The sequence below is a fragment of the Helicoverpa zea genome, chromosome 29, assembly GCF_022581195.2.
Source record: "Helicoverpa zea isolate HzStark_Cry1AcR chromosome 29, ilHelZeax1.1, whole genome shotgun sequence".
NCBI lineage: Eukaryota > Metazoa > Arthropoda > Insecta > Lepidoptera > Noctuidae > Helicoverpa > Helicoverpa zea.
In genome coordinates this window covers 6,367,832-6,393,715 of record NC_061480.1, presented here as the reverse complement: position 1 = coordinate 6,393,715, position 25,884 = coordinate 6,367,832, and the positions used below count along the sequence as shown (strand labels likewise).

General features: G+C 38.9%; 3 protein-coding genes across 5 annotated transcripts; 1 reads left to right on the top strand and 2 right to left on the bottom strand.

Moving 5' to 3' along the window:
- Positions 1 to 394: 394 nt before the first annotated feature.
- On the bottom strand, positions 395 to 17,860 carry LOC124644056 (V-type proton ATPase subunit e 2-like). Of its 2 annotated transcripts, XM_047183248.1 has the most exons (4): positions 17,649 to 17,852; positions 17,521 to 17,568; positions 16,488 to 16,575; positions 395 to 811 (listed from the first exon to the last, which is right to left on the bottom strand). In XM_047183248.1, exons 1-4 carry the CDS (start codon positions 17,744 to 17,746, stop codon positions 791 to 793), a joined length of 255 nt encoding a protein of 84 aa, XP_047039204.1. In that variant the 5' UTR covers positions 17,747 to 17,852; the 3' UTR covers positions 395 to 790. The 2 variants fall into 2 exon arrangements, with proteins under 2 accessions (XP_047039204.1, XP_047039203.1); XM_047183247.1 differs by lacking the exon at positions 395 to 811 and having other exon boundaries at positions 16,443 to 16,575; positions 17,649 to 17,860.
- A 221-nt stretch (positions 17,861 to 18,081) lies between these two features.
- LOC124644055 lies at positions 18,082 to 25,490 on the top strand. Of its 2 annotated transcripts, none has more exons than XM_047183245.1 (3): positions 18,082 to 18,363; positions 18,869 to 19,113; positions 25,400 to 25,490. In XM_047183245.1, exons 1-3 carry the CDS (start codon positions 18,202 to 18,204, stop codon positions 25,464 to 25,466), a joined length of 474 nt encoding a protein of 157 aa, XP_047039201.1. In that variant the 5' UTR covers positions 18,082 to 18,201; the 3' UTR covers positions 25,467 to 25,490. The 2 variants fall into 2 exon arrangements, with proteins under 2 accessions (XP_047039201.1, XP_047039202.1); XM_047183246.1 differs by having other exon boundaries at positions 18,087 to 18,249.
- On the bottom strand, positions 23,574 to 25,368 carry LOC124644054. The gene has a single exon (XM_047183244.1). It carries the CDS (start codon positions 25,093 to 25,095, stop codon positions 24,355 to 24,357), a length of 741 nt encoding a protein of 246 aa, XP_047039200.1. The 5' UTR covers positions 25,096 to 25,368; the 3' UTR covers positions 23,574 to 24,354.
- Positions 25,491 to 25,884: the final 394 nt, after the last annotated feature.

Here is a 25,884-nt window from a genome sequence, read left to right as displayed (position 1 = left end):
AATAGAAAATATCTAATAATAGTATTTTATATAACGCCTGGTATGAATTGACGAGTAAAAATCTAAAGAAATTAGGGAATCAATATTTCTTTCACTGGTTGTCGACGATTCGTCAGTCTTTTTTTCTAGGAATTTCTGGCTAAGTTTGTGAAAGCTAAATTAGAAACTAGAAAGGAATGTGGGGAGATTTAAATTAGCTTCCATAAACGCGTTGAGCGGTCAAGGCCTCTCTCGAAATAGGATTGTTTTAGAGATATTTTAAAATATGGGTTTCTAGTTTAGACTAATTTCTATTATTCCTACGGAAATACATGATGTAGATGAAACGATTTTTTTATCCTTCCTCTGGGTCTAATTTTCTGCAACAAAGTTTAAGAAAAATAAACAACAAATATAAACTGAAATAAATTTATTTATCTACATATAAGTAAGAGAATTTATACATTCAGTTTACAGAAGAGAAGTTATAATTTATTGGAATGATAGAAAATATTTCATTTTCAAGGATGGTGACATCAAAATACCATAGACACACCAAAGACCTTCTATCACCGAAAGGTGCGTGTTAAACTTTTTTTAAAATTATAATACACAAAAAAAGGTTTCATTTCATTGAGGCAGTATGATTTTTTTGAGTTTATTTTGATGTTACATATCTGACTTATTTACAAACAGTGATTGATTGATTCATTAAAGGTTAACATAAATAGTTAAATAGCATTTACTTGATACAATTCGACACAAATATATCAACACTTATAATACTAGAGTTTGGTTGTCCTCTGCCCGCTTATGAGGTGATTTTGTTGCCCTGTAACAAAAAGGAAACACAATTAGTATATAATTAGGCTAATTTACTTTACAAGTCAGCCAAATTCAAAGTTGGCTGTAAAACGGCACTGTTTGAACTTCAAAATTTAAGAAAGGCACCTCCAAAAACTTTAACCACTTCCTATGTGTTTTTGCAGAAAAGAAGTGACCCAATAAACTCGTCAATTTATTATGGCTTATGTTTAACTGATCACCAGAAATAGTAACAAATAGCAGACAAAAATAGTAAATGATCACCAAAATGAAACTCGCATTTTAATGTAAAATGATAACCAAAGTTTTAACACTTTGCTATCCTATTTAAGTGAAATTACTCCAAAATAAATCATGCGCAAGCCAAAAATAGTAAATGATCACCAAAATTAAACCACCATTTTAAAGTAAAATGATAACCAAAGTTTTTACATTCTGCTATCCTATTTAAGCAAAATGAGTCCAAATAAATCATCGTTACCCCAAAAGTAGTAAATGATCACCAAAAGTAGTGAATGATCATCAAAATTATACCAGCGTTTTAATATAAAATGATAACCAAAGTTTTTACATCTTGCTATCCTGTTTAAGTAAATTGACTCCAAAAAAATCAGTTCGGCCTGATACAATAAATGTAATAACATTATGGGGACCTTTTTCCTGCTCTAAGGTGGAAAATTGTCTATTGCGTTGCATGCCTCTAAACAGTGCGATAAGAGTGTGTTTTCGAGGGAGTATATTGAGAAACACATTCTTCTTCTTTCTCCTGCCCTGTTCCCAATTTTACTTGGGGTCGGCGCAATATGTCATTTTCTTCCATTTTCCCCTGTCACTCGTCATACTGACACTCACGCATGCATTGCAAGCCGGACACAAAACTTAATATGGCATCATAATACTTTATTTGGTAATAAGCCTACATTTTATGGCTATCACAGTGACTTATTTAGGCAAAAATAATACATTAATTTGGTCGTCAAGAGTTGGTGATCATTTACTAAATTTGGTGGTCGAATACAATTTTAAAGTGAAGTCGTGACTAAAATAGCTGGTACTATTACATTTTTAGACTTTATTTTTCTGGTGTTCAGTAGATTTTTCTGGTTGCAAAACTAAGGGTATCAAAGCATTTTATGGTGGTCATTATATTTGTTCCCATTTATTATTTTTCAAGTCTTTTCCTAAAAGTTCCAGTCCTAATACTGTTATGACAGCTCAAAAATAATAACCACAACAGACGGGAGCTATTAGAAATCCTTGGGGCACCCTTGATCCTAGATCGCGAGCAGCTAAGAATAAACTTGTCACAGCGTGTGCGCCATTGAACGTAGGACATTTTGGTACTAATGTGCTCGCTACGTCATACGACGTCATTAGGTAAACTGTGGGCTAGATGTAGATGGAAACTAAACTGTCCGCCAAATTGCAACCTTTGTATAGTTATCGGCACGGATAATGAGCTCTCGACGGAAGAGTGGAGATCGCTTTGCGCACCGTACACTTATGGCAATAAACCAATAAATCACTTCTGCGCAGGTGAAGGTCAGGGCTCAATATCCTTGCCGATGATTATAAACAGAAGCTAGGTGTGGGATCGCGTTAAAAAGTTCAAATTTTTCTCTGTCTGGCTCTAAGAGGTGCAAATGTGATTGCTGTAAAAGGATTTTCAGATTGAGTCGAAAGTCAGTAAGTAAAAAAAAGGATTCAAGGTCATGCACGCGCCCTTTTTGCCCTTAGAAGTCACGGACCGCCTTCCCGGGCTGCTACCTAGTTAGCATTCTTACATCGTTTGGAGAGCAGTCAGGCACGGTGGATTTAGAGAAAACTCTATTTTATTATGAATCTGCCGGTCCAATAGTAATAAGATTCTAGGACATAATGCGGTTAGTTCTGCGTCGCTATTAAATAACAATTACATGAACAGAAAATAGATCTTTCTGAATATGTCACATTAGCAGTCATATGTGAAGTGCTAAGTCACACACGATCACAACATTATATTGACCAGTATAATTTGATCTTTTACAATAGCGTATTTTCCCCATTATGTTGGAGTCGGCTTTCAGCCTCACCGAATGTAGCTGAGTACCAGGTACCCCTGCAACCTGATACCACTTGGTAAGACTGGTAGTTAGACTTTCTGGCTAAAGACTCGGCCACGGCAGCTGTTCTCTCAGGAGATCAGCCAGCTGCGCAGGACATATTACAGTGCACAAACATTTGCTTGGATAAAGGTGCACTAACTATTCCTTCACTCTCATAGCGCGATGGGACGGCGATCCGACACCACCGGAGAGAGATCACAAGCAGGACCGATATTTACCTGCTCATTGATACACGAGATACAAACTTTGAAATAATCCAATCTATTTGACTTGCAAAGATAAAATCTGTTCCTATCTACGCAGCAGACAATATATTCTGGTTGGGACACGTGATAATATAATAATATGATGTGTCAGAAACAAACGTGACAAATGACCTTGACCTCAGAAATACGGAGCGATAGCTGAATAGGACTTAAATATTTATAGCTTTGTGTCTATGGAGAGGAATAAAATGGCGCGTAAATTGTTGTTGGGGAAAGAAGTTTTGAAAAAAACTATGATGGGTGGCGGTGGTATCAGGGCTCCGTATTTTGAAAGACGCGTTAATTTGGGATCTTTTGTTTCCGCATGGATTGTACTCGTACCAGGTATTCAGGAACAAGAAAAGGAAAAGGTTGCTTTGGGACGAGGAAGACGGATAGATAATTGCTTTTTGTAAAGCTGGTTCTGGACTGAATCCAGAACAAATTAGTAGGATTTTAGACATACAGCGGTTTGCCTGAAAGAAGAAATAACTATAATGAGGATTGAAAGTATTGATAGGAGGATATATGAGTATTGATATGAGGGCTGATAGGGAGGAATGGAAAACTTATTGCGCCGACCACAAATAAAAAGGCATCACGGCAGGAAGAAGGAAAAGGTGTTTAGATAAGTGATGTGCAAAATAATATTATGTTACAACTTGGACGTCATATATAGAAAAACAGGAATATCAAAGGCACGAGAAACGATCATTAGTAGGCCATTGAGATAACTCGAGCAATAAATATCTGCGCAGTGACACATTGAACACACCCATTATTATATTAATTATTGTTATCATAATAATTTCTCTTATTCATCGTAATAGAGTAAGTGTGCAAATGTCAGTTGATAGCGATACGGATGTAGTAAGTGCTTAGGTGACAAGAAAAACATGCCCATTTATACCGACAAATACCTAAATCTAGGGATCCCCTAAGAGCATTTAGGGAACACTTAATACGAATTTCGTTTTCACCAAAGTTTAAGTGTCCCTTATAACCTTTACTATTGGGGGAGCCCTTATTCTAAGTGACACTTAGTTAGGGAAAAGTTAAGTGATTGTTGGTGAAAACGGGCATTAGTTATATGTATAACAAAGAGGAAACATTTTTCTGTTTGTTACCCAAAGGCACCGAAACCACTGAACCGATTTCAAAAATTCTTTCACTGCTTCAATATTTGCGAGAAACATAAGCTATATTTTATTCGGGTATGGGCAGTTCCGCGAGAAATAGGTCTTGAGTTAAGAAAATTATTTATGTAAGTACATGCTTGTTTCCGCCATCGGGTTCACCCGTGTATCTGTAGAACTATTTAGTGAATATATAAGAAATAGTTTAAAAACACGCTTTTTGTAACGTTTCTTAGCTAGTCATGTATTGTCATCAGAACTCAGAGCGTGTGCAAACATCCTAATCGAAGACCGGGAACTGGGTCAAATTATAAGATTCCAAGATTTTCTTACATACATAGTTACAAGTGAAGCTAATATAAGCGTGTTAATATACATAGAGTCTTCTTCGATACATATTGATCACGGAATTGGAATATTAGTTACCAGTTGGGACCTTAAAATTAACACTTTCTAACAAACAAAAACTTTTCCGCAAGAGAGGAAAAAAAATATACAACTGAAAATCGATTCCAGAATCGATACTGACCAATCAAAAAGGCTGTCAGTCAATCTATGGAACCGTGAGGTACCGACGCCATTACGATAAAATTATAATATGTTTAGTTTATCTGAATATATCAAAACAGTGCACTTGACACCTAATAGTGTTATGCTGCAATGATAAGATATATTAACATCCAGCACTTTGTAAAAATTAACCAGATAACATACCTACTTAGGTACTGACCGTTTTTTTGAAACTTAACAGGGGGGATATCAGCCACCAATGACGGGAGTTTATCTATGGTAATATAATAGTTTTTATTTGTTTGTTAATCTTTTGCTTGGAAAGCTAGTCTTCCCGAGTAACACAGGCTATAGTTATCCCGGTACGGGCAGTCATTCCCACGTGGATGTGGATTATTGTGGATCCACGAAGGAATTGTTGTGTGTGTATACACAACACACAATTATACACAACAGTGGATGTGGAACCATGGTCCATAGGTATAGGAGGTCTACGGGTATTCAGAATCCAGTCTGATAACCATTCTGAAGGAGTATCGGGTTGCCCGGGTAACTGGGTTGTGGAGATCAGATAGGTAGTCACTCCATGTACAAACACTGGTTCTCAGCTGCACCTGGGTAGATTAGAAGCCAACCCCAACGTAGTTGGGAAAGAGCTAGGCAGATGATCATATTATCAGTCTGCAGATTTTAGTGTCAACTGAAACCATAGATTTTTTAACTAAACTAAAGAGGTTTTCTGTATAACGAAAATTTTATTATTATATTGGTATAAGTTATTTTTCAAATTCAGTTTTGTTTTGTTTTTGTGTTCGATTTAAGTGTATGTGTAGATATTATGTAATAACTGTGGACACCACTATTGTATTGGGCAAAACTGTTATCATAGTGTGTATTTTTTTTTAAATAAATAAATAAGACTACAAGCATTCAAACGAAGAAATAAACAAAACGTGTCGTAACAACTTGAATCTATGCAACAATGAAATAAACACATTATTTATAATGTAACGTAATGTCTGTAAGTGGTTGCGTCAATTGCACGAGCCGATTACTATCACGTGAATGAGCGGTTGCCAGGAGAGGGAAAAAAATATTGTTTTGACAAATTACTGCTGCCTCATTGGTTGGAATTGAATTGGAAATTGGTTTGTTTTTTAAACTAGCGCGAGTTCGATTCTAGTGCAGGTTAGTATAACAGCAGGGGTTACGATATTGTTCTTGCTGGGAAGTTTGTTCCACCACTTCTTCCCAGCAAAAATACACAGGAAGTGGAGAAGAGCGGGCGTTTTGGGGGCTGTCTTTTGTAAATTTGACGTTCAAAAAGTGCTGATTTTCAGCCTACTTTGAATAAATGACCAGGTATCGATTTTTTTATATCTTTTTTTTTCGATAAATTTACCGTGGCCATAAGGGGTACTGACTGGTACATAAAGGGCTCCATAAGGAACATGGTGGGGTTTAGTCAGTAAGAGTCGTGAGTCAGTGAGAGCCTTACGCTGCACCCACGTGTGATGCTTCCCACCAAAAAGTTAGTATAAACATGTTACTTATATGTAGAAGATTTGTAGTTTCTAGGTATTTGTTGGATACCAATCGCAGAGTAAAGGTGATAGAAAATATCTTGAGGAAAATTGGGAGTTTAAAGTCTGAAATCGCCAATCGGTCTTGAACGCTCATTGCTTCTCTGTATGTAAAGAGGCCTGTGCTTTGCAGTGGAACGATAAAAAGTGTAGGATATTGATGAAACTTGACAATAATATAGTTTATACATCAGAAAAGTTGTTAATTCACATGTTCGGGTCACGAGTGGGAATCAGCTACTCTAAAACAATAAACAGCTTCCCAATTGGCCGAAGCAATATACCTAAATATAGCCTACTATAAAAAATAATTATTTAACGCATAATTGGCAACGGTGGTACCCAACCGGAAGATATGGAAGTTTACACGTGCGAGTATATAATATTTGGGCAACGCATTTATCACTGGCTGGCAGCGAGTATTGCTTTGTTTCAGTTTTTATAACGCTGGCACTGAGTTTGGGTAAATATTTGCTATAATGGGTATAATTTATTTATTTAACTAGTGACCCGCCCTGGCTTCGCACGGGTGCAATTTATTTAATATCAACATTGCACCCGTGCGAAGCCGGGGCGGGTCGCTAGTTATACATATAAACCTCCCTTTTCAATCACTCTATCTATTAAATAAAACTGCAACAAAATCCGTTGCGTAGTTTTAAACTGCCCAGCTGCACACACAGAAGGTCAATTGATGATTTCCCAAAGAAGGATACATACATACATACATAGGGATATAGGAACAGAGAAAACGACTTTGTTTTACACTATGTAGTGATACTTCTTGCACTAAAAAATACGATAGCGGACTTAGGGTCAATTCGAAAGAGCAGCGGCCGGCAGCGGCCGGAAGAGCACGGACAATGTGAGAGCGCGGCGCGGCGCGGCCCAGCGCGCTCGCGCTCAATCACTTGCATTTACGGCCGCTGCCGGCCGCTGCTCTTTCAGTGAGGATTGACCCTTAAGGCGACGAATTGGTCAACAATAATTCCATAACCGGCACGCGCATCTAAGGCACCAAAAGGGGTCGGAGCGTCTGAGCGGGGCGAGGATAACAATACGCGCGCTAGCTTATAACTAAAAGTCGTAAGCGACAAAATGGTTTTGTAATTTTATTATTTAGAAATGATAATTTAATAAAAATTCCTTCTACAATTTTAAAGAGTATGTATATACTCAACTACTAAAAAAGTTAAGAGGCTTAAATCGGTCCCGTTTGCCCATAATATGTGAATCTCTATTTAAAAAGAAGTATGTTTGATATATTTTTCTCTGTTATAAAAGTTACCTAATCATGTTTCTACGTCTAACAAAATAAGGTTTATATCATGAACTTTCAGATAACCAAGTTGTATTTTGATCCGTTTTGTATTTACTGAGAAAAATTGAGATCCTTGGCGCCAAAAATTCCAATTCGTCCTCTTAATGCCGTAGGCGTTCTCAATAAGCTACAAATTAAAAAAAATATCGTAAAAAGCTAACATTTCAACAAGTAAACCTTTCACGTTGGGGTACCGTTTCTTTCATTTATTACGCTTCTATGATTTATATATTACTTGATGGAAAATAAAGCGCTTCATATTATTTTTGACTTTTAAATATATTTTTGCGAAGGGTTTTTCTCTTCCTGTTATAATACAAATCATTGGATTTGGATGACTTGAACGTAGTATTTCATCAGTCTATCCACTGCCAGACTCAAAATATTTGAAAAATTATAGAATAAAGTTTTCTAGATGCCCACAAAATATCCTAAACAGTGTCCCTTGAACTAAAAAAAGTCCTTGTTATTCAATTTACTATGTAGTTTATTTCAAGCAGCTTGATTATTATCATAGGTGCTATGATATAATTAATGAAACATGCAGCGCCATCTATTGACAAACTGTTTCATACATAAGAAACCTGGTGCGCGAAGTTTTTAGTTTTTTTTTTTATTCCACAGAGAAATATATCATTATAGGTTTTATACGAAACGTCAATAGCTAGGTGTTTGATCCCAACGCTCGTTGAAACGTGACGGGTGAGTATTATATGGTATATGATATTACTGCAAAGTTTCATCAAAATCTATCCTGCATTTTTAGCATGAAATAGCAATGCACAGAGCCAGATACAAACTTTAGCATTTTACAATTTCAGTAGATTTGACATTGGTATTTGATGATTTGACCTCGATAACACAAGGTCAAGGTGAAATGTAGAACTTCCTTACTATTTAAACTTACTGGAAAAAGAATTGTTCATTAAGAAAATTAAAAGAAAGAATTATTGTGTATATTATCCACTAACAACACCTAAAACTGGAGAATTTCCCACCTATGTAGGGGTTAGCTTCCGGGTGTACTATGCCAAATCGAATAACAAATAATCGAATATCAATTGATCGACCACTATAAATCGAAATTCTAAATACTCGAACATTCATAATATCGAATGGTTATTAAATCGAACATTCAATACATCGCGCAGTCTATACATCGAGTGTTCAAAATATCGAATGTTCGTTTGATCGAGCGTTAAATGCATCGTATATTCATCCTATCGAAAAATTTATATTTTTTATGAATACAAGAAAAACTCAAAATTTATGAATAAATCATATTTTAATGTAGTTTTTATTTTGGGGTAAACATTTCTGTTTCTTAGCCATTTGGCTAGTTTTGACTGCATTTACGGGCGGGTGCCAAGTAAATGCAGCGTGTAGTGTGTTATTGTGTGTGTTGAGGTGTTATTTCATGTTCGTCCAGTTGCATGAACTTTCTCACTATTCGGCACGTATTGAGGATTGCGGCTTTTTGAAGTTGGATATAAGTGGAGTCTTTAAGGTCTATTAACTTGAGGCTATGGTGGAGGTGATTGGGTATAACACCCGTGGTGGAGACGACTATGGGAACTACGTAAACTTTATCTTGCCGCCAGATTCTGGTTACTTCTTCTTTGAGGTCTGCATATTTAGTAATCTTTTCGCCTATGGTTTTTTGTAGGTTATGTGTGTTGGGTACTGCTATATCTATGAGGTATGTGATTTTATTGATTTTATCTTGGAGTGTTATGTCTGGTCTATTGTAGTGTATTGTCCTGTCGGTGAGAATAGCGCGGTCGTAGTAGAGTTTGTGTGTGGTGTTTTCTAGAACTGTTTGTGGTGTGTAGTTGTAGTATGGTGTGTTTGTGTCTTGTATGAGTTTGTGTTTGAGTGCTAGTTTTTGATGGATGGTGTTTGCAACCTGGTTGTGCCTGTGAGTGTAATCTGTTTGTGTGAGTGTTGTGCATGCCCCTGTGATGTGTTGTATGGTCTCTGGTTGCGTGTGGCACTTGCGGCATTTGTCGTTGGTTGCTGTGGGGTCTTTTATGATGTACTTCCTGTAGTTTTTGGTGTTGATGATTTGGTCTTGTATAGCAATGATAAAGCCTTCGGTTTCGGGGAATAGGTTGCCGATTTTGAGAAACTTGTTTGAGGCTATTGTGTCGATGTGTGGTTGTTCCAAGTCGTGCGGGTGCCTTCCGTGCAGGACTTTCTTCTTCCAGTCCTCTATCTTTTGTGTTTGTGGGTCATTAGTGTCGTTGTGTTGTGTGTCTGGTTGTTCGTGTAAGTTAAGTGGAGTGTAGTTGTGGTCGTTTACAGCTACGGCTTTGTGAATGTTACTGGTGTGTGATTTAGTGTGGAAAAATGTTTTGAGCCTGTTAATTTGTTTTTGCCAAAGATGGTTGATATCTATGAGGCCTCTCCCTCCATTTTGGCGTTTGATGGTGAGTCGTTCTATTGCGGATTTAGGGTGTAGGTTGTTATGTTTAGTAAGTGTAGTGCGTGTGGTTCTTTCTATTTGTTGAATATCAGTTTTGGACCATTTAATAATGCCAAATGAGTAAGTTAATATTGGTATCGCGTAGGTGTTGAGTGCTTTGATGAGGTGTTTTCCAGTGAGTTGTGTTTTACATATCGCGGTCACTCTCCGCTTATATTCTGTGTTTAAGGTGTTCTTAATAGCTGTGTGATCAATTCCTTTTAGTTGTTTGTATCCTAAATATTTGTATAAGTCTGTAGGTTCCATAGCTGTAATTGTGTCTGTAGTGTTAATCGTGTAGTCACCAGGTTTTATTTTTCCTCTGATTATGTGTAGTGTTTTGCATTTATCTAAACCAAACTCCATATTGATGTCTTTACTGAATTCTGTTGTAGTGTCTATTAGGTGTTTCATTTCTTTGTCTGTCTTACTGTATAATTTAATGTCATCCATATATATAAGGTGTGAAATTGTGGTTTCTTCTGTGGTGCTATGTTTTAGAGTGTATCCGGCTCTACAATTGTGGAGTAGGTTAGATAAAGGGTTCAGTGCAAGGCAGAACCATAGAGGACTCAGAGAGTCTCCTTGGTAAATACCTTTTCTAATGCATATCTGTCTAGTTGTGATTGTGTTGTTGTTGTGGTGTAAGTGCAGTGTAGTTTTCCATTGGGACATGATGTGATGCAGGAAGTCTATTATCTTTGGGTTTATTTTATATATGTGTAATATTTGAATTAGCCATGAATGTGGAATACTATCAAATGCTTTTTTATAATCTACACACATCAAAAGTGTCTAGGGATCAAGCATTTTTATGCGGATTTCTTGAGATTGAGATGTGGCTTTGTAATAAATTTATGATTTTATAAATTTATATGGATCCTTTTTGGTGCATTTCATAATTTGAATCAGGAACTGTGAATCAAATTCGAGTAAAAGATGAAAATCAGCTGTCAATATTTTCCCTATAAACACATACAACGCATTGAAGACATTATTAGTGCTACTGTTTCCCTACTACTGATTAAAACCAACGTTATTATGGAGCGGCGACGTCATTTAAGCAGGGAAGAAATGCTCAGAGCCGTGGGAATGATAGAAGCTGGTTCCCGGCAACGTACTGTGGCTTTAGCTCTGAATACAAGTCAGAGTGTTATCAGTCGACTTTGGACACGTTACCGAAGCACTGGTACCGTAGCTGAGCGCCATGGAGGACGGTATCGCTGCACCACACGGAGACAAGACCGATACATTCAAATCTTAACTCGAAGAGCTCCAACAATAACCGCCATGATGTTAGCCGTGAGGCTTCATCACTCTTCAGGGAACTTAATTAGCGACCAAACAGTCAGAAACCGCTTGCATGAAGTGAACCTTCATTCCCGAAGACCGCTACGGGTACCACCTATAGCAATGCACAATCGTAGGATTCGATATCAATGGGCTCTTGAACACAGAAATTGGGCAGAAGAACAATGGCGTTTCGTGTGCTTTTCTGATGAGTCTCGTTTTGGTATGAGACCGGATACAAGACGTATACGACACTGGAGAACCCCTGGACGCCAACAGCGATTAAAATCCTGCCAGGAAGTCCATCCTTATAGTGGTGGAACCATCATGGTATGGGCGGGTATTTGGATCGGCGGAAGAACTGAGTTGATTTGGATCAGAAGCAACCTCAACGCTCAAATTTATGCTGAGACGATTGTATCAGACGTCATCGTTCCTCTACAAGTGCAAATCGGTCCCTTATTTCAGTTAATGCATGATAATGCACGACCGCACACCGCAAGAGTTGTAAGACAGACTCTCGCGGCAGCTAACATCAATGTCCTGCCCTGGCCTGCTCAGTCGCCAGACTTGAACCCGATTGAGCATGCATGGGATATGCTACAGAGAAGAGCTCTGCCGAATATGGAGGGTATCCAGTCGCAAGACGAAGACCTTTTTTTGTTGTTGCAACGAACATGGGCGGCCATTCCACATCGTGATTTGGATGAACTCATTTTGAGTATGCCAAACCGATGTTCTTGTGTTGTTAGTGTTCGCGGTAGAAACACGGATTATTAATTGTTTAAGTTACCCAATAAACTTTTAAAGAAAACTGTTATTTCAGTCTTTTTTTTCGAACTTTTGTGTTAGTGTTTCAAATGTCAAAAATCCCTTTATTAGGAAAATGGCAAATTTCTTTATTAGTGCAAAGGTGACTTGGTTTATCGTTACTGTGACAAACGAAAACACTTTATTTGATGAATCCTTAAAGAAAATTTTAATTAATATCATAAAAAAAGTTATTGCAAAAATATATGTTGATCCCTTGTCCTAATATGATGTCTGTGATGTTTTTAGCTATGATTTTGTGTAACGATTCTAACTTTTTATACCAGTAATTGTGTATTTTGTCGATGCCAGGCGATTTCCAATTGTGTAGTCTTGCTGTAACATTGTTTATGTCAGATTCTGAAATTTCAGTAAATGGCATTTCTTCTATTGCGCTCCATTTATTTTCTTCCTCTGTTATCCAGTTAGTTTTATCGTTGTGCTGTACCCGTTGTTCCCAAATGCTACCCCAGAAAGTCTCTAGTTGTTCTGCTGTTGGTGTTTCTGTGTGTGTTTCTGTCGTGGTGTCTGTTTGTGTTGTGTGTAGATGTCTGTAAAAGTTCTTTTCGTTGTTTGTGAACATGGCGTTATCGTTTTTGCGTTCTTGTGCTTTTTTTTTTATATCTCCTTAACCTATGTACTTTTAATGCCAGCTTCTGTTTTAACGTATCTAAGTATTCTTCAGGTTTCCTATTATCATTTTCGTGTCTAGTGTGTGTTGTGAAGTTTTTAAATATTGCCTCTACTCTTTTTACTACTTTATTAGATCGGTTGTTGTTAATGTACTGTGTTAGTCTACCGCAGTCAGCTCGCAGTTTTTCAATATCTCTTTCGAGTCTTTCTTGCCATGGTGGTTTTTTTATAGTTTTTGGTCTGGAGCTGCCTGTGTATTCTGTTATTTTATAGTTAAGTTCCTCGGAGATTACTAACGCTGTGCAGTAAATTAATGTGTGTACGTCTATGAGTTTCGTGTTTTCTGTAGTGTATTGATTCAATATGGTTGTGTTAAATATACGTACAAGGTGAGTGAGTTTTGGGGTATATTTTAGTTTGGGTAGTTTTGGGCGGACTGAAGCGTCCATCCCTGAATATTGTGTTAATGCGGTTTTAAACTTGTCGTGTAATTCTTGAATTTGTGTGTCTCTTAACTGATTTTGATTGAAATTTTCTAATATCTCAATGTCGTTTTCTAGTGTAATCGTTATATTCTCAGTTTGTGTAGATGTGTGTGTGCTCTGTGTGTATGTGTGTATATAAGGTTGTGATTGTGTGCAAGGTTGCGATTGTGTTGGTGTATGTTGCTGTGTTTGTAAGGTGTTTTCTGTTGATGTACTATGTGTTTCTTCCGGAGGATTGTGATTTAAATGCTCTAGCTGTTCCCGCACTTCTTCCTTCAGTTTTTCTATTTCTGCTTGTGATAGAAGTTTATTTCTGATTATCGCCCTTCTCTGGTCAGAGATACGTTGCTCTGTTACATTGATTTCAGGATACTGACGTGTAATAAATTATAAATTTAAAAAAACCCCCGACCCAAAAAAAGTACGCAATAATTATGACAAAAGGTTAAAAACGCTAAACCCTATAAAAAGCAAAAAATAACTTTTAACACTACGTAAACTAAATTTTGTCGTGTCGGGGGACCGCTCTAATTCATTACTTTAGATACGTGTTTTTTTTTTAAACGAATGTTGTAATTAGGTAAGTATCATTTGATTTATGTAAGTATTTATGAAGGTAAAAAGCGGTCCCCCGACACGTCAAAATTTAGTTTACGTAGTGTTAAAAGTTATTTTTTGCTTTTTATAGGGTTTAGCGTTTTTAACCTTTTGTCATAATTATTGCGTACTTTTTTTGGGTCGGGGGTTTTTTTAAATTTATAATTTAATTTTATTTCATGCTTTTTAAAGGAGCTCCTTAATTTTTCCTTCTTTCATTTAATTTATTTTATCTTAAGATGGGGTCGCTATATGCGATCTCGGCCAAAGGAAGCTGTTTAACAATCCTCATGACAAACTGGCTCTGGGAGAATTGCACAGATTGAGAAACAATAAAGATTAACCTTTGGACATTCTAGATTTTCAGCAAAAATATAAATCGGTTTATCCGTTTCATTCCAGCATTCCAGGGTTTCATTCGCTACATCCCATTTCCAGCATCAGGTTCTCGTCAATCAGAAACATGAAGAGAACTCGTCAAGACAAATTCAACGAGCCCAAACTCGATGGGTTTACTAAAAGGCAGTTCAGGGTTACGTCTCCTACCTTCGTGCCCTAACAGCAGACCAGCTCAGTGATTCCAAAAGACATTAGTGTTTCAAATTTCAGATCCCACATATACTTGCAAGTAAACTGAGCGTGTAACATTCCTATCACACCTATCAAACGAGCTGATGACCTTGAAGACCTGAACCGATTTCCACCAAACATAGCTAAGAACACTCCCGACTGACATACCTTTTAAACAAAAAAAACCGCATTACAATCGGATCATCCGTTTGGGAGCTACGATGCCACATACACACACACACACACACACACACACACACACACACACACACACACACACACACACACACACACAGACACGTCAAACTTATAACACCCCGTCGTTTTTGCGTCGGGGGTTAAAAAGTTCATGCAATTGTTGTCTGTAGGTAGTCAAATCGGTCTCTAATTTAGTGATGTAAAGGTAAGTTCGCATGATAAAGGTATTCACTTCTTTGCTCCATCTCATGCGAACTCTTGGTTTTCCAGCCTTGGTGGACGCGGGCATGAAGGCACTTGCCCCCCGCGCAACATTCAAGGCTGGTAGTGGTGGATAATATCTCATACTAGTATGAGGTGGTGATGAGTGTGTGGGAGGTGACGATGGTATTGATGGTGATGATGCTCTGGAGGGTGTGTAAGAAATGGTACTAGGGCTAAACGGTTCTATGGGAGTGTCTGTACGGTCTGTAGGTCTGTCACCATCGTCACTGTTGTCGGCTGTAGTATCTTTGTCGGTGGGAGCCCGCCTGTTCAACTCCTCACCGCTGACGGTTCGCATGCTGTGACACCCAGCGTCAGCTCCAGGTGTGCCCCGGCGATCGCCCCCGGGCAGCGGCCCTATACGTTTACTTTTTGCACGAGTCTCCATTGTAATGGGTTACCTTTGCCTTGTTAGCCGTATAAGTTTCGATTGTATACGTGTCCGCCCCCCACGTGGTCTGATGTTCGACGCGGACGTAAGGTAGGGATTTAGGGGGCGTAGTTTTTATTATTATTAAACTTTTTTATTATCGCATTATCATCCCTTTTGACTCTTTTTTGTAAAGTAGGTCTTCCCAATTCCGCGTTTGCCTTTTCAATTCACACAAAATTTTAAAATGTACCTTTAAAAGATAAGAATTAAAGATTAAAATGTGATTTATTAGTAAATTTTGAGTTTTTCTTGTATTCACAAAAAACAAGGATTTTTCGATAGGATGAATATGTTTTGCATTTAACGCTCGATCAAACGAACATTCGATATTTTGAACACTTGATGTATTGAATGCGCGATGTATTGAATGTTCGATTTAATAACCATTCGATATTATGAATGTTCGAGTATTTAGAATTTCGATTTATAGTGGTCGATCAATTGATATTCGATTATTTGTTATTCGATTTGGCATAGTACACCCTTAGCTTCCAGTGTAGAAGGATTCTACTGAGAACTAGTAACTGCCGAAGTGACCTATACAACCCAGTTACCCTTACAACACAATACCGCTTGGTAAGACTGCTTGTCGAACTTTCTGACTACCCAAAACAAATGCTAAAGGTATTCAAATAACAGCCTGGCCTACCATTTGTATATGGTCCCTTCCGAAACATAAAGGAACTCTGACTCTTTTAATATTTTTAACTATTTGTAACTACAGTATTACGTATTACGAAAAGTATGGCGCGCATTTTTATTTTGACACAGACCGGAATCGGCTCCGATCGGCTGAAAAAGCATGCAATCGGAGCCAAACGTCTGAAATACCGAGAAAAAGTACGCGATCGGAGGCGGTCTCCTCTTATTATTTCACCTTTGAGCATTCTTAATAACAAAAGCAGTGCCCATGCAAAAATAAACCTTACTACAAATACTAAGTACTTGATTTTCAAAATGTGAAGAATTTGCTCTCCATTACGAGCCGGTCTGTCTGAACAGACCCTAATTAATATAACAGAATAATTCCAGGACTCACCCAGGTGCGAGACATCCAGATGAGGGTTTCATTGTTAAGTCTGGGCCCGATGAGCGGGTTCATCTGCGCCATGTAGGCACACAGCCAGCTGAAACATACATTATAAACAATATAATATAACAATGAAAAGAAAAAAATCAACAAATTATGTTTGTTTTTTCATCCTAAAGTTAACTAGCTGTACGTTTTAACACTTAAGAATACTATTAATTACTGAACCAATTTCAACAATTCTTTCACCAATGGATTACACACTGTAAAATAAGCCAGCCAAAGGAAAAAAAGTAAGAGAAAAAATCCCTATTTACAGGTTAAACTGCGGGTGTACAGCCAGTCAATACTTAATATTATAAAGAGAAAAAATTGTATTTGTGTTTGTTTGACTCAAAAACTATAGGTCAGATCTAAAAAATTCTTTCACAGTTATAAAGCTAGAATTTGCCCAAGTAACATAAGCTATACATAGTTTATCCCGGTACAGACAGTAGTTTCCACATAACACAGTTGAACCCATGAGAAAACAGCTACTTTATAATGTTTGTAGACACATCTCCAGAATCAGAAGTCAGAACTTTATTGGACAGTTATTATCTTTGTTTTTAGACAACTCTGTCACTCTTGCTGGGATGTAAGCGTGAAACAAAGGTACCTGGATGTCCTGACAATGACTTTTTATTATTAAAATATCAAAGATGTTATTTGTTTCACTAGTAGTATACAGACTACAGGCTCTGCGAATAGATATCTGTGTGCTTAAGTTTTCAATACACATTATATTCATAGACAACCCACTGACCGGAATCTAATCAAAATCTTCATTGGTCATGTGAGCACTCAATTTTAAGTTATTTTAATTGAAATGCCTGTTATTCAGGGGCTTCAGAGGGTAACTAACGTCTCAAAAGCTACAGCAGGCTGCCTAAATCACGAGGGGTATGGCAGAAGGTGAACAACAACCCATAACTAGGCTAGGCACAACGTCGTGACTCATTAATAATACTCTCAAAAACTTAATAAAAACAAAAATACTTACAAAAGCCAGCAAGTGGCAGCAGTTAGCATCAACACCACCTGGATAATCCTGGAATAGAGCAATAATTTACAGATTAAGAACTGAATTTTTCAAGGAGTTATGAAAAGTAGGAAGGCACAAAAACTTACCCTCTGTTCGGGCCTTTGGGGGCGAAGAAGGGGCAGACAATGCCCACAATACCCCACAGGACGGTGAAAACGGTGATGGGGACGAAGGAGGCTCCCATTTTGAGATATTATTTAGATAAAATTCTAAATTAAATATATCTCAAACAAACATCAGCTGCGTAAAAATGGTGGACACGCTGATTATGTTGGTAGCACTGACGTCGATAGTCATATGACATTACAACGTTCCGTTTACCCTAATGTTGTAGAGTTTTTATTAGAATATAATAGAAAAACGTTCATTGAACGCCGCGTATGCCGCTTAAAGCATTGATCAGCAATGAAATTTTTGCGATGATTTTAGGTCTTAGTAAATGGATTACATAGAAATAAAAATTTTGATGGTTAAAGAAACTGCGTATAACTAGTTACGTGGCCATAACCAACTTATTTCATACGCCATAGCATACGGGTTTCAATGAGGTATTTTATTGTTTTGACAACCCTAAAGATAATGTTACTTTTTTACGAATCGAAATTTTTATAACGTTTTTGTATCATTTTGAACATTAAAATGAGAACCTCAGGCCGAGCAAAAACCCAGAAAAGATCGTATAAGCATGTGCGTATAAATAAGAAAAAAAGTAACAAAACCAAAGCAAGTTCAAATTGGGACTGGAGTGATGATGTTTCTAATCTATTTCTTGACAACATAAACGATGTCATTCGGCAAAATGTTAGTCATAAGGATGATTTATGTTCTAAAAGTAGCATTTCAAGTGGTGTAGCTAGGTGTAGACGGCATGGGCCCATTTCTCTGGCCTCGCGCATGCAAGGGCCTCGCGAAGACACTATAGTTAATCAAAAAGCACATCACTAATTAAGTGATCTTCTTAGAGACATCGCATGAAGAGTTTTCAGGATCTTGCGATGATATATAGTGATATGTTCATCAAAATAAAAGTAGCCTCAGTCCTGCACTCGCCTATTTTAATTCACGCTACACAATTTAGTATTTCAGCTGGATAAGACTGACACCAGTCAAAGGGGTATTTGGTTACCCGGGTTGCTGGGTTGAGGAGGTCTGATAAGCAGACGCTCTTTGTAAAACACTAGTACTCAGCTGCATGCGGTTAGACTGGAAGCCCGCGCTAACATAGTTGGGACAAGGCTAAGGAAATGATGATGAACTTTGCTATGCTTTACCTACATATTTTTTTGTTCACTTTCCCCACTTCTAGAAAACTCGGCGAGCTGAAGGTAGGGGATGTTGGAAGATCATGCCACGAGACTCATGTGAAGTATATAAGGACCGTAGAAGGCGACTGGAAACTCGTCGGAAATTCAAAGATGACCGCATGAGCGACGACACCTCATTCTGCTCTGAAAGCCAGATGGATGAAGAAGACAGACGGAGACCGGCCAAGAGAAACCCAAAGAGAAGGGTGCCGCCTAAGAAAGTGTCGAAAGCAAAGCATAAAAGAAGGTTAGAATTGTAATAATAACTAGAGCTTTATCCATTTTCCGAGTCCGCGAAACTGGAAAACCCAATAGCCGTCCCGTCTTCACTCATGGTTCCACTATTTCTATATTTTGTAATCCCGCGGTTTCACTCGCGACCCTTGGGAACTACTGCCCGTCTCGAGATAAAATATAACCTAGGTTACTTGGGAAAAGTGTAGTTTATCATCAGTGATTTTTTTTTTCGAAATCAGTCCAGGGGCCCGATTCTCCTAATTTTACTTAAGCAACATACGATTCACATTCGACTGCGATCCAATCACGAATCAATTACGATTGAAGCGTATGTGGCATTCCGCTACTTTTTCTTTGAAATAAAAGTTTTTATCCTTTTCTGTCATTCAATAATGAATCATTTTGTCTGCAAATGATTTACGATTGCAATATGATTGTAGAGCAAACTACCGTATAGACCAAAATCACTAAAATAGCAGACCAATCGCAAACCAATCGAATGTCGTTGGAATACGATTGGTCTTATATTAGTAGCAGAATGCCCGATATGGTTAAAACTACTATTGCGATCATATTGCGATTCGATTTCTATTCAATGTTGACATTATTAACTTAAGAGAATGGGGCCCCAGATTGTTTCGGCGTCTTTAGGGGACAGACAAACAAAAAAAATATTCCTCTTTATCGTATTAGCATAGATAGTAAGTATAGATCTCAATCCAATCACTGCCGTTGTTAAGCACGACATTTTTTCAAATCTATTTAGTAGTTTTATGAGTTGTAGGAGATAATATGTATTAGTCTCTTCTAGACCTCGGGACTACAGAGTCCCGGATTTTTGGGAGGCGAACGTGGGGCCGAAGCCAACACGCTGAAGCCCTTTTGAGACAACTTTAATGAAATGGTGACACAAAACCGACGATTATCCCTGTATACACTATAGAAATGTACCCAAGGACAATCCCCGGTTCTGTGCTAAACTATTGCTAACTATGGAGGAAAACTACTTGGGCTATTGTGATGGGATGCTAATGGACTAGGAATGGGGAAACTACGGGAACTATGGCACCTGCCGATAACAATATAATAAATACACGTAAAAATGGCAGGTGGAGACTCGCCACCTCACTTACTGGACCCTCGGGAATCAGTCGCTAAATCGCAACAAGAGGGCAACAGGTACATGAGCGGCTGAAGGGTTAGGATACCTCGGCGGACTTTAAACGCAGATCACGCGCTCCCTGTGGGTCCAGCATCACCGGCCCACTCGCCACTTACCACGAGGCACCTACCCTCCGAGCGGGCTGCTAACCCTACTCTAGCGACTCCACTCTGACCGGCCGATGAAGGCAAGCCAAGAGGTGGGAGACCTATCCCCCGTAATGCTTCACTCCGGTAGGCCGGATATGGGGGACAGTATACTCTCCCTGGAGCACTCGGATATATAGCCCCGCGGGGTCGCTACTCCTCGTCATCCGCCTGAGATGCCCTGCGGGGCATTGATTGATTGATTATGCTTTATTGTACACCAAGAAAAAAGAAAATTTACAACACAGGACATCACAATACACAAAGAAGAGTACAAATGGCGGTCTTATCGCTAATCAGCAATTTCTTCCAGACAACCTTTGGATGGAGTTTATCAGCAGAATAGTTTAAAAATGGGTAGTTTAGGGTGTACATATAATTGATAAATGTACGATAAATACTAAAGATATAGAAAATAAATAGTCAATAAACGATAAAATATATAAAATACATGTAATAATAGTAGAAAAAATTAAGATAAAAGAATAACAATACAGCGACAGTAGTCATTGAGCCAGATAGTGATCCTTCACCATTTTTTTGAACACTGCAATCGACTGCGCCCGTCTTATTGCCACTGGCAGTGCATTCCACAGACGAGTGGCCTGCACAACGAACGATTTGTCGTAAAATGACGTAAAGTGCACTGGCATCTTCAGTTTTAGATTTTCTGATGACCTGAGTGATCTTGAATGCGTATCACAAACAAACTCAAAACGACTGTTGAGATAAGCGGGGGACGTAGGGTGAAAAAGAATACTATATAGCAAGGAGAGTATATGAGCGTTCCGGCGAAGTCGTATTGGAAGCCACTTGAGCTTAACACGAAATTCTGACACATGATCATATTTGCGTAAACCAAATATGAATCTTATACAAACATTCTGAAGGCGCTCAAGTTTATTTAGCTGGTCCTCTCTGAGATCAAGATAGCTGGCATCAGCATAGTCAAGAATAGGAAGAAGAAGAGACTGTGCAAGCGCAATTTTTGTGGCAATGGGTAGGAAATTTTGTAGCCGTCTTAAGGATCCTGCAGATGCAAATAATCTTCGACTGGTTTCCTGAATCTGCGGCTCCCAGGACATTCGGCTATCAAGGTATACGCCCAAGTTCTTGACCTTATTGCTATAGGGTATTTGGACACTATCATACACGACTTGAGGGAGATTAAACCAGTCAATTTTGGAAACCATCCGAGAGCTGCCGATGATAATCAGCTGAGTTTTTAACGGGTTGATTCGAAGCCCGTAGCGCCTGCTCCACTCAGCTATTTCGGAAAGATCTTTATTTATTATTTCGATTGCCTCGGACAGTCCCCCTAACTGGGCTTGCGAGTATATTTGAAGATCATCTGCATACAGGTGGTAGTTGGAAAGCAGTTTATTTGAGATGGAATTTATAAAAATTGCGAACAGTAATGGAGATAAAACGCCACCCTGCGGCACACCAGCTGTTGTTTCACACCACGAAGAGTATTTATCTTCAATGCGAATACGTTGCCGGCGCCCGTACAGGTAACTATGAAACCAATCAATGGCCGTTGGAGATATGTTAAGAGAGCGAAGAATACCAAGCAAAATGTCAAAATCAACGGTATTAAAGGCATTGCTGAAGTCCAGCAGCGCCAGTACCGTTAACTTCCCATCTTCCATGCCCAGCCTGATGTCATCCGTAATATTGACCAAGGCTGTTACTGTACTGTGACCAGGACGAAAACCGGATTGGAAAGGATTAAGAAGTCTATTCTTGGAAAGGAATGAACTTAACTGGTTGTGAATAAGACGCTCCAGGACTTTGGATAGGAATGGTAATATAGATATAGGGCGATACTCGGAAAAGGATGTGGGATTGGATTTTTTTGGTAAGGGGGTAATTTGGGCCTCTTTCCAAGCATCAGGAAAGACACCACTAAATATGGAATAGTTAAGGATGTGACAGATGACGGGAAGGATTTCGTCCAGGATAGGGAGGATCATTTTACGGCTGACACAGTCACTTCCAACAGCATCAGAAGTGATGGATGCAATGCTCTTCTTAACATCACAAGCAGCAAATTGATTAAAGACAAAAGGTGGATGGTCAGGGGTTGGAAGACAAGACAGATAGTTTAAAGTGTTAGATTTGGTTGTCCTATTAAAGTTGGACGAAGATGAGAAATGTTGATTCAATGAATTTATATTTACATCTTGAGAAATTTTATCAGTACGTGATTTTCCAATCCCCATTGACCGTAGAAATCTCCAGACCTTAGCTGGATCCTCGTTTTCAACTGACGTATGAAAATGTTGGCGTTGTGCAATTCTACACACCTTGTTGCAGCGATTTCGTGCTTCTACAAATTTCTCCCAATTTGCCGAAGTAGAACGAGCTTTGTACCTCGACTTAGCTGACACCTTCCTCGCCATTATCTGCTTTATTTCTCTCGTGAGCCATGGTGATGGCAGGTGTCTTACTTTAACAGCGCGAATGGGAGCGTGAATGTCGTAGAGAGCTACTAGACGTGAAGTAAATATTTCCACTTTTTCGTCGACTGACTCGGAATTCTCAACAGACGTCCAGTCCATGTTAGCTGCGTCCGCACGAAGGTTTTCAAGATCCATGCCATTAAAATTGCGCTGCAGAAGAATTCTTGCCTTTGCTTTGGGAGGACGAATTTTATAAGAAATATAGATAAGATCATGGTAAGAAAATGCATCAGCCGAACACTGACCATGCTTAGCGACGTGATCAAAAGAAGATACAAAAATTAAATCAAGAAGAGAGGGGGTAGAATGAGGGAAATGGTGTGTTGCATTAAGAGGAAGTATTGATAGATTGCTAGAATTAATGATAGAATTAATGGATGCAGATCGAGAATCATTTTTAAGAAGACAGGTGTTGAAATCACCCATGATAATAACATGACTGTAAGAAAGTACAAAATTTTCTAAAATGTGTTCTAAAGAGGAAAAGAAGTTAATGCGTAGTGAGGGACAGTAATAGACTCCTAGTAGAACTTTAGTGTGGCACATAGTTAGTTCCAGAAAAAGATGCTCCCCAGCGTTGGGAGGAGGTGGCTGCGCTGACATATCTACGATTTTAAAAGAAATGTATGAGCGGAGATATATGGCAACACCACCACCGGCCCCACCTGCGCGGTCATTTCTCACCAGCTGGAAACCTGGGAGAGAATAAGCCGCTGTCGGGAGACAAGGCTTGAGCCACGACTCGGAGACAAGAATTGCATGAACATTCTTACAGTCAAAACTTGCCAGCATATCAGGGAAATGTGCCGGAATGCTCTGAGCGTTTATGTGTACGGCATTAAAATTCCTAGGAACATCAGAAAACTGTGCAGTTAGCGTGTCTGAAAGTGAAGGTAAGCTTGCAAAACTGTCATCGATACTACTGGCTGAAAAGAACGTGTCCGATTCGCTGCTATTGTCATGAGAAGACATAAAATGTAAAAAATAAATAAAAACTGTATTAAATAGAAATATATATAAATAAAATTTAAAAAAAAAAAAAAAAAAACTACTAAAAGGGGACAGATAAACAGTCCACCTGCCGGCCGTGCTAGATAGATATTATATATTCATACAATCGCAAATAACTATGTTTTTCTAAAACTTAAAACTAACTAAAAAACTAGGAACAACACTATTTTATTTTAATAATAAATCCTTAGTCCGGGCATTAAGTCACCGATAATAACAGCAGTAAATACAATTGACAGGTTTTACTTATATGTCAGTGACTGGAACGAGAATACCTGTCGCCTGAGTGTGACAGCAGCTGTTTGCTGTCAATCTGACAAGACTAGAACACTACCACTACCCACTTGTTTATTTACAATTTACATTTGTAGAAGGAAAGAAAATGACTAGGTGGGTGTGCTAATTGTGGAAAAATATAAAAAATAAAAGTAATACTACCCGGACTCGATACATTAGTGACGAACAATTCACTTTTTGTATGCAGCAGCACGTTTGGGCCTACTTGTGATGACGGGCTTCCGTGGAGCGTAGACGGTCGCAGGCTCCTTCGGGGACTCCGTGGCATTTTGCGGCAATAATGCACTTAACTCTGCAGCAGTTGTAATACGATGCCGCGACCCATCGGGTGCAAGAACATAAACGCACCCGTCTCTCGTCCAGCACTTAGTCACCCCGAGGCTCTTTCGTGCAGCCATGAACAGGTCATGCCTCGACTTGGTCAGGAACTCCGAGATGGTGATACCGGCACCTTTTAATTGGGTTTTGTTGAACCAAATGTTGTCACGGACAGCAACATCCCTAAGTTTGAATAATATAGGCCGTGATCTTGAGGCAGTAGATGACCGTCCCATCCGGTGACTCCTCTTGATGTCAGCTAGTGTGAAGTCAGTCATCTTCAAGCGGTCCTTGACAACATCCACCACCACCTGTGCTGCATCTTCATCCTTCGCCTCGGGGACACCATGAAGCAACAAGATGCCTCTCCGACCACGCATCTCCATGGAGTCAATGCTTCTTGCAAGCAATTCCACCTGTTGCTGCAAGCTAGTGACAGCCTGGGTTATGAAGACTCTGAAGGCTTGAAATTCTGCAGTCAAGTTTGGGTGGGATGGTTCTGCTGGTGCCTTCTGCAACTGTGCTTCAAACTCTGCCATCCTCTTATTAAAGCTATCCATGAGACCAGTGAGAGTGTTGGTAATGGAATCCATTATCTTGTGGTGTATTATGTAGTCAGTTAAGTGTAGAAATAAATCTTGCGATGTAAATAGTGATACTGAAGAAATGGAAAAGAGAAAACACTTGCCAGCAGGTAGCTCTGTCTAAGCTGTAGTTCTGAACATTAATTTTCACTTTATCTTCAGTAATTATATTTTATTACAATTTTATTTATGGAGCAACTTTATTTGGCTGTTTACTTGGCAACTACCCTCAAGTATCTCCTTGTGTTGTGGGCATGTATTAGTTATTATTATATATGTATTAAAAAATTAATAAAACTGCATTTGTCCGCAGATACACAACGTCTCGCTCTTCATCGTACACGACGTCCACATCAATGACTTCTGGATCGGATATGTAATACTAATAAATTATTGCCATTGTTTTTTAGTTGTTTTATTTTTACCAAATATAAGGGGTTACCAATGGGTATTGGGTTGCCCAGGCAACTGGGTAGAGGTCAGGTAGGCAGTCGCTCCTTGTAAAACGATGGTACTCGGCTGCATCCGATTAGACCTTGTCCAGAAGAAGCGAATTCGTCGCGAAATGTTTCGCGGTACGAGATACTAGGCACGAATACATCGCGTCCACAAGCATCGCGCGAATTCAAAATACGCGCGTAAACCTCGTGCATAACGCTAGACTTGCGCTAGACCCTCGACTCGCGCGTGATTCGCGCGTATTGCGCCCTTTCTGGACAAGCCCTTAGACTGGTAACCGACCAACATAGTTGAGAAGACGCTCGGGAAATGATAAAGGGTCATGCCAGTGGCGTAGCT

Coding starts and splice junctions, on each gene's coding strand:
- LOC124644056 (XM_047183247.1), bottom strand. CDS start 17,746: ATGGGAGCCTCCTTCGTCCCCATCACCGTTTTCACCGTCCTGTGGGGT. Junction 17,569..17,648: donor CCCAAAGGCCCGAACAGAGG/GTAAGTTTTTGT, acceptor GCTCTATTCCAG/GATTATCCAGGTGGTGTTGA. Junction 16,576..17,520: donor GCTGCCACTTGCTGGCTTTT/GTAAGTATTTTT, acceptor TGTATGTTTCAG/CTGGCTGTGTGCCTACATGG.
- LOC124644055 (XM_047183245.1), top strand. CDS start 18,202: ATGAGAACCTCAGGCCGAGCAAAAACCCAGAAAAGATCGTATAAGCAT. Junction 18,364..18,868: donor ACGATGTCATTCGGCAAAAT/GTTAGTCATAAG, acceptor CCCCACTTCTAG/AAAACTCGGCGAGCTGAAGG. Junction 19,114..25,399: donor AAAGCAAAGCATAAAAGAAG/GTTAGAATTGTA, acceptor ATTTGTCCGCAG/ATACACAACGTCTCGCTCTT.
- LOC124644054 (XM_047183244.1), bottom strand. CDS start 25,095: ATGGATTCCATTACCAACACTCTCACTGGTCTCATGGATAGCTTTAAT.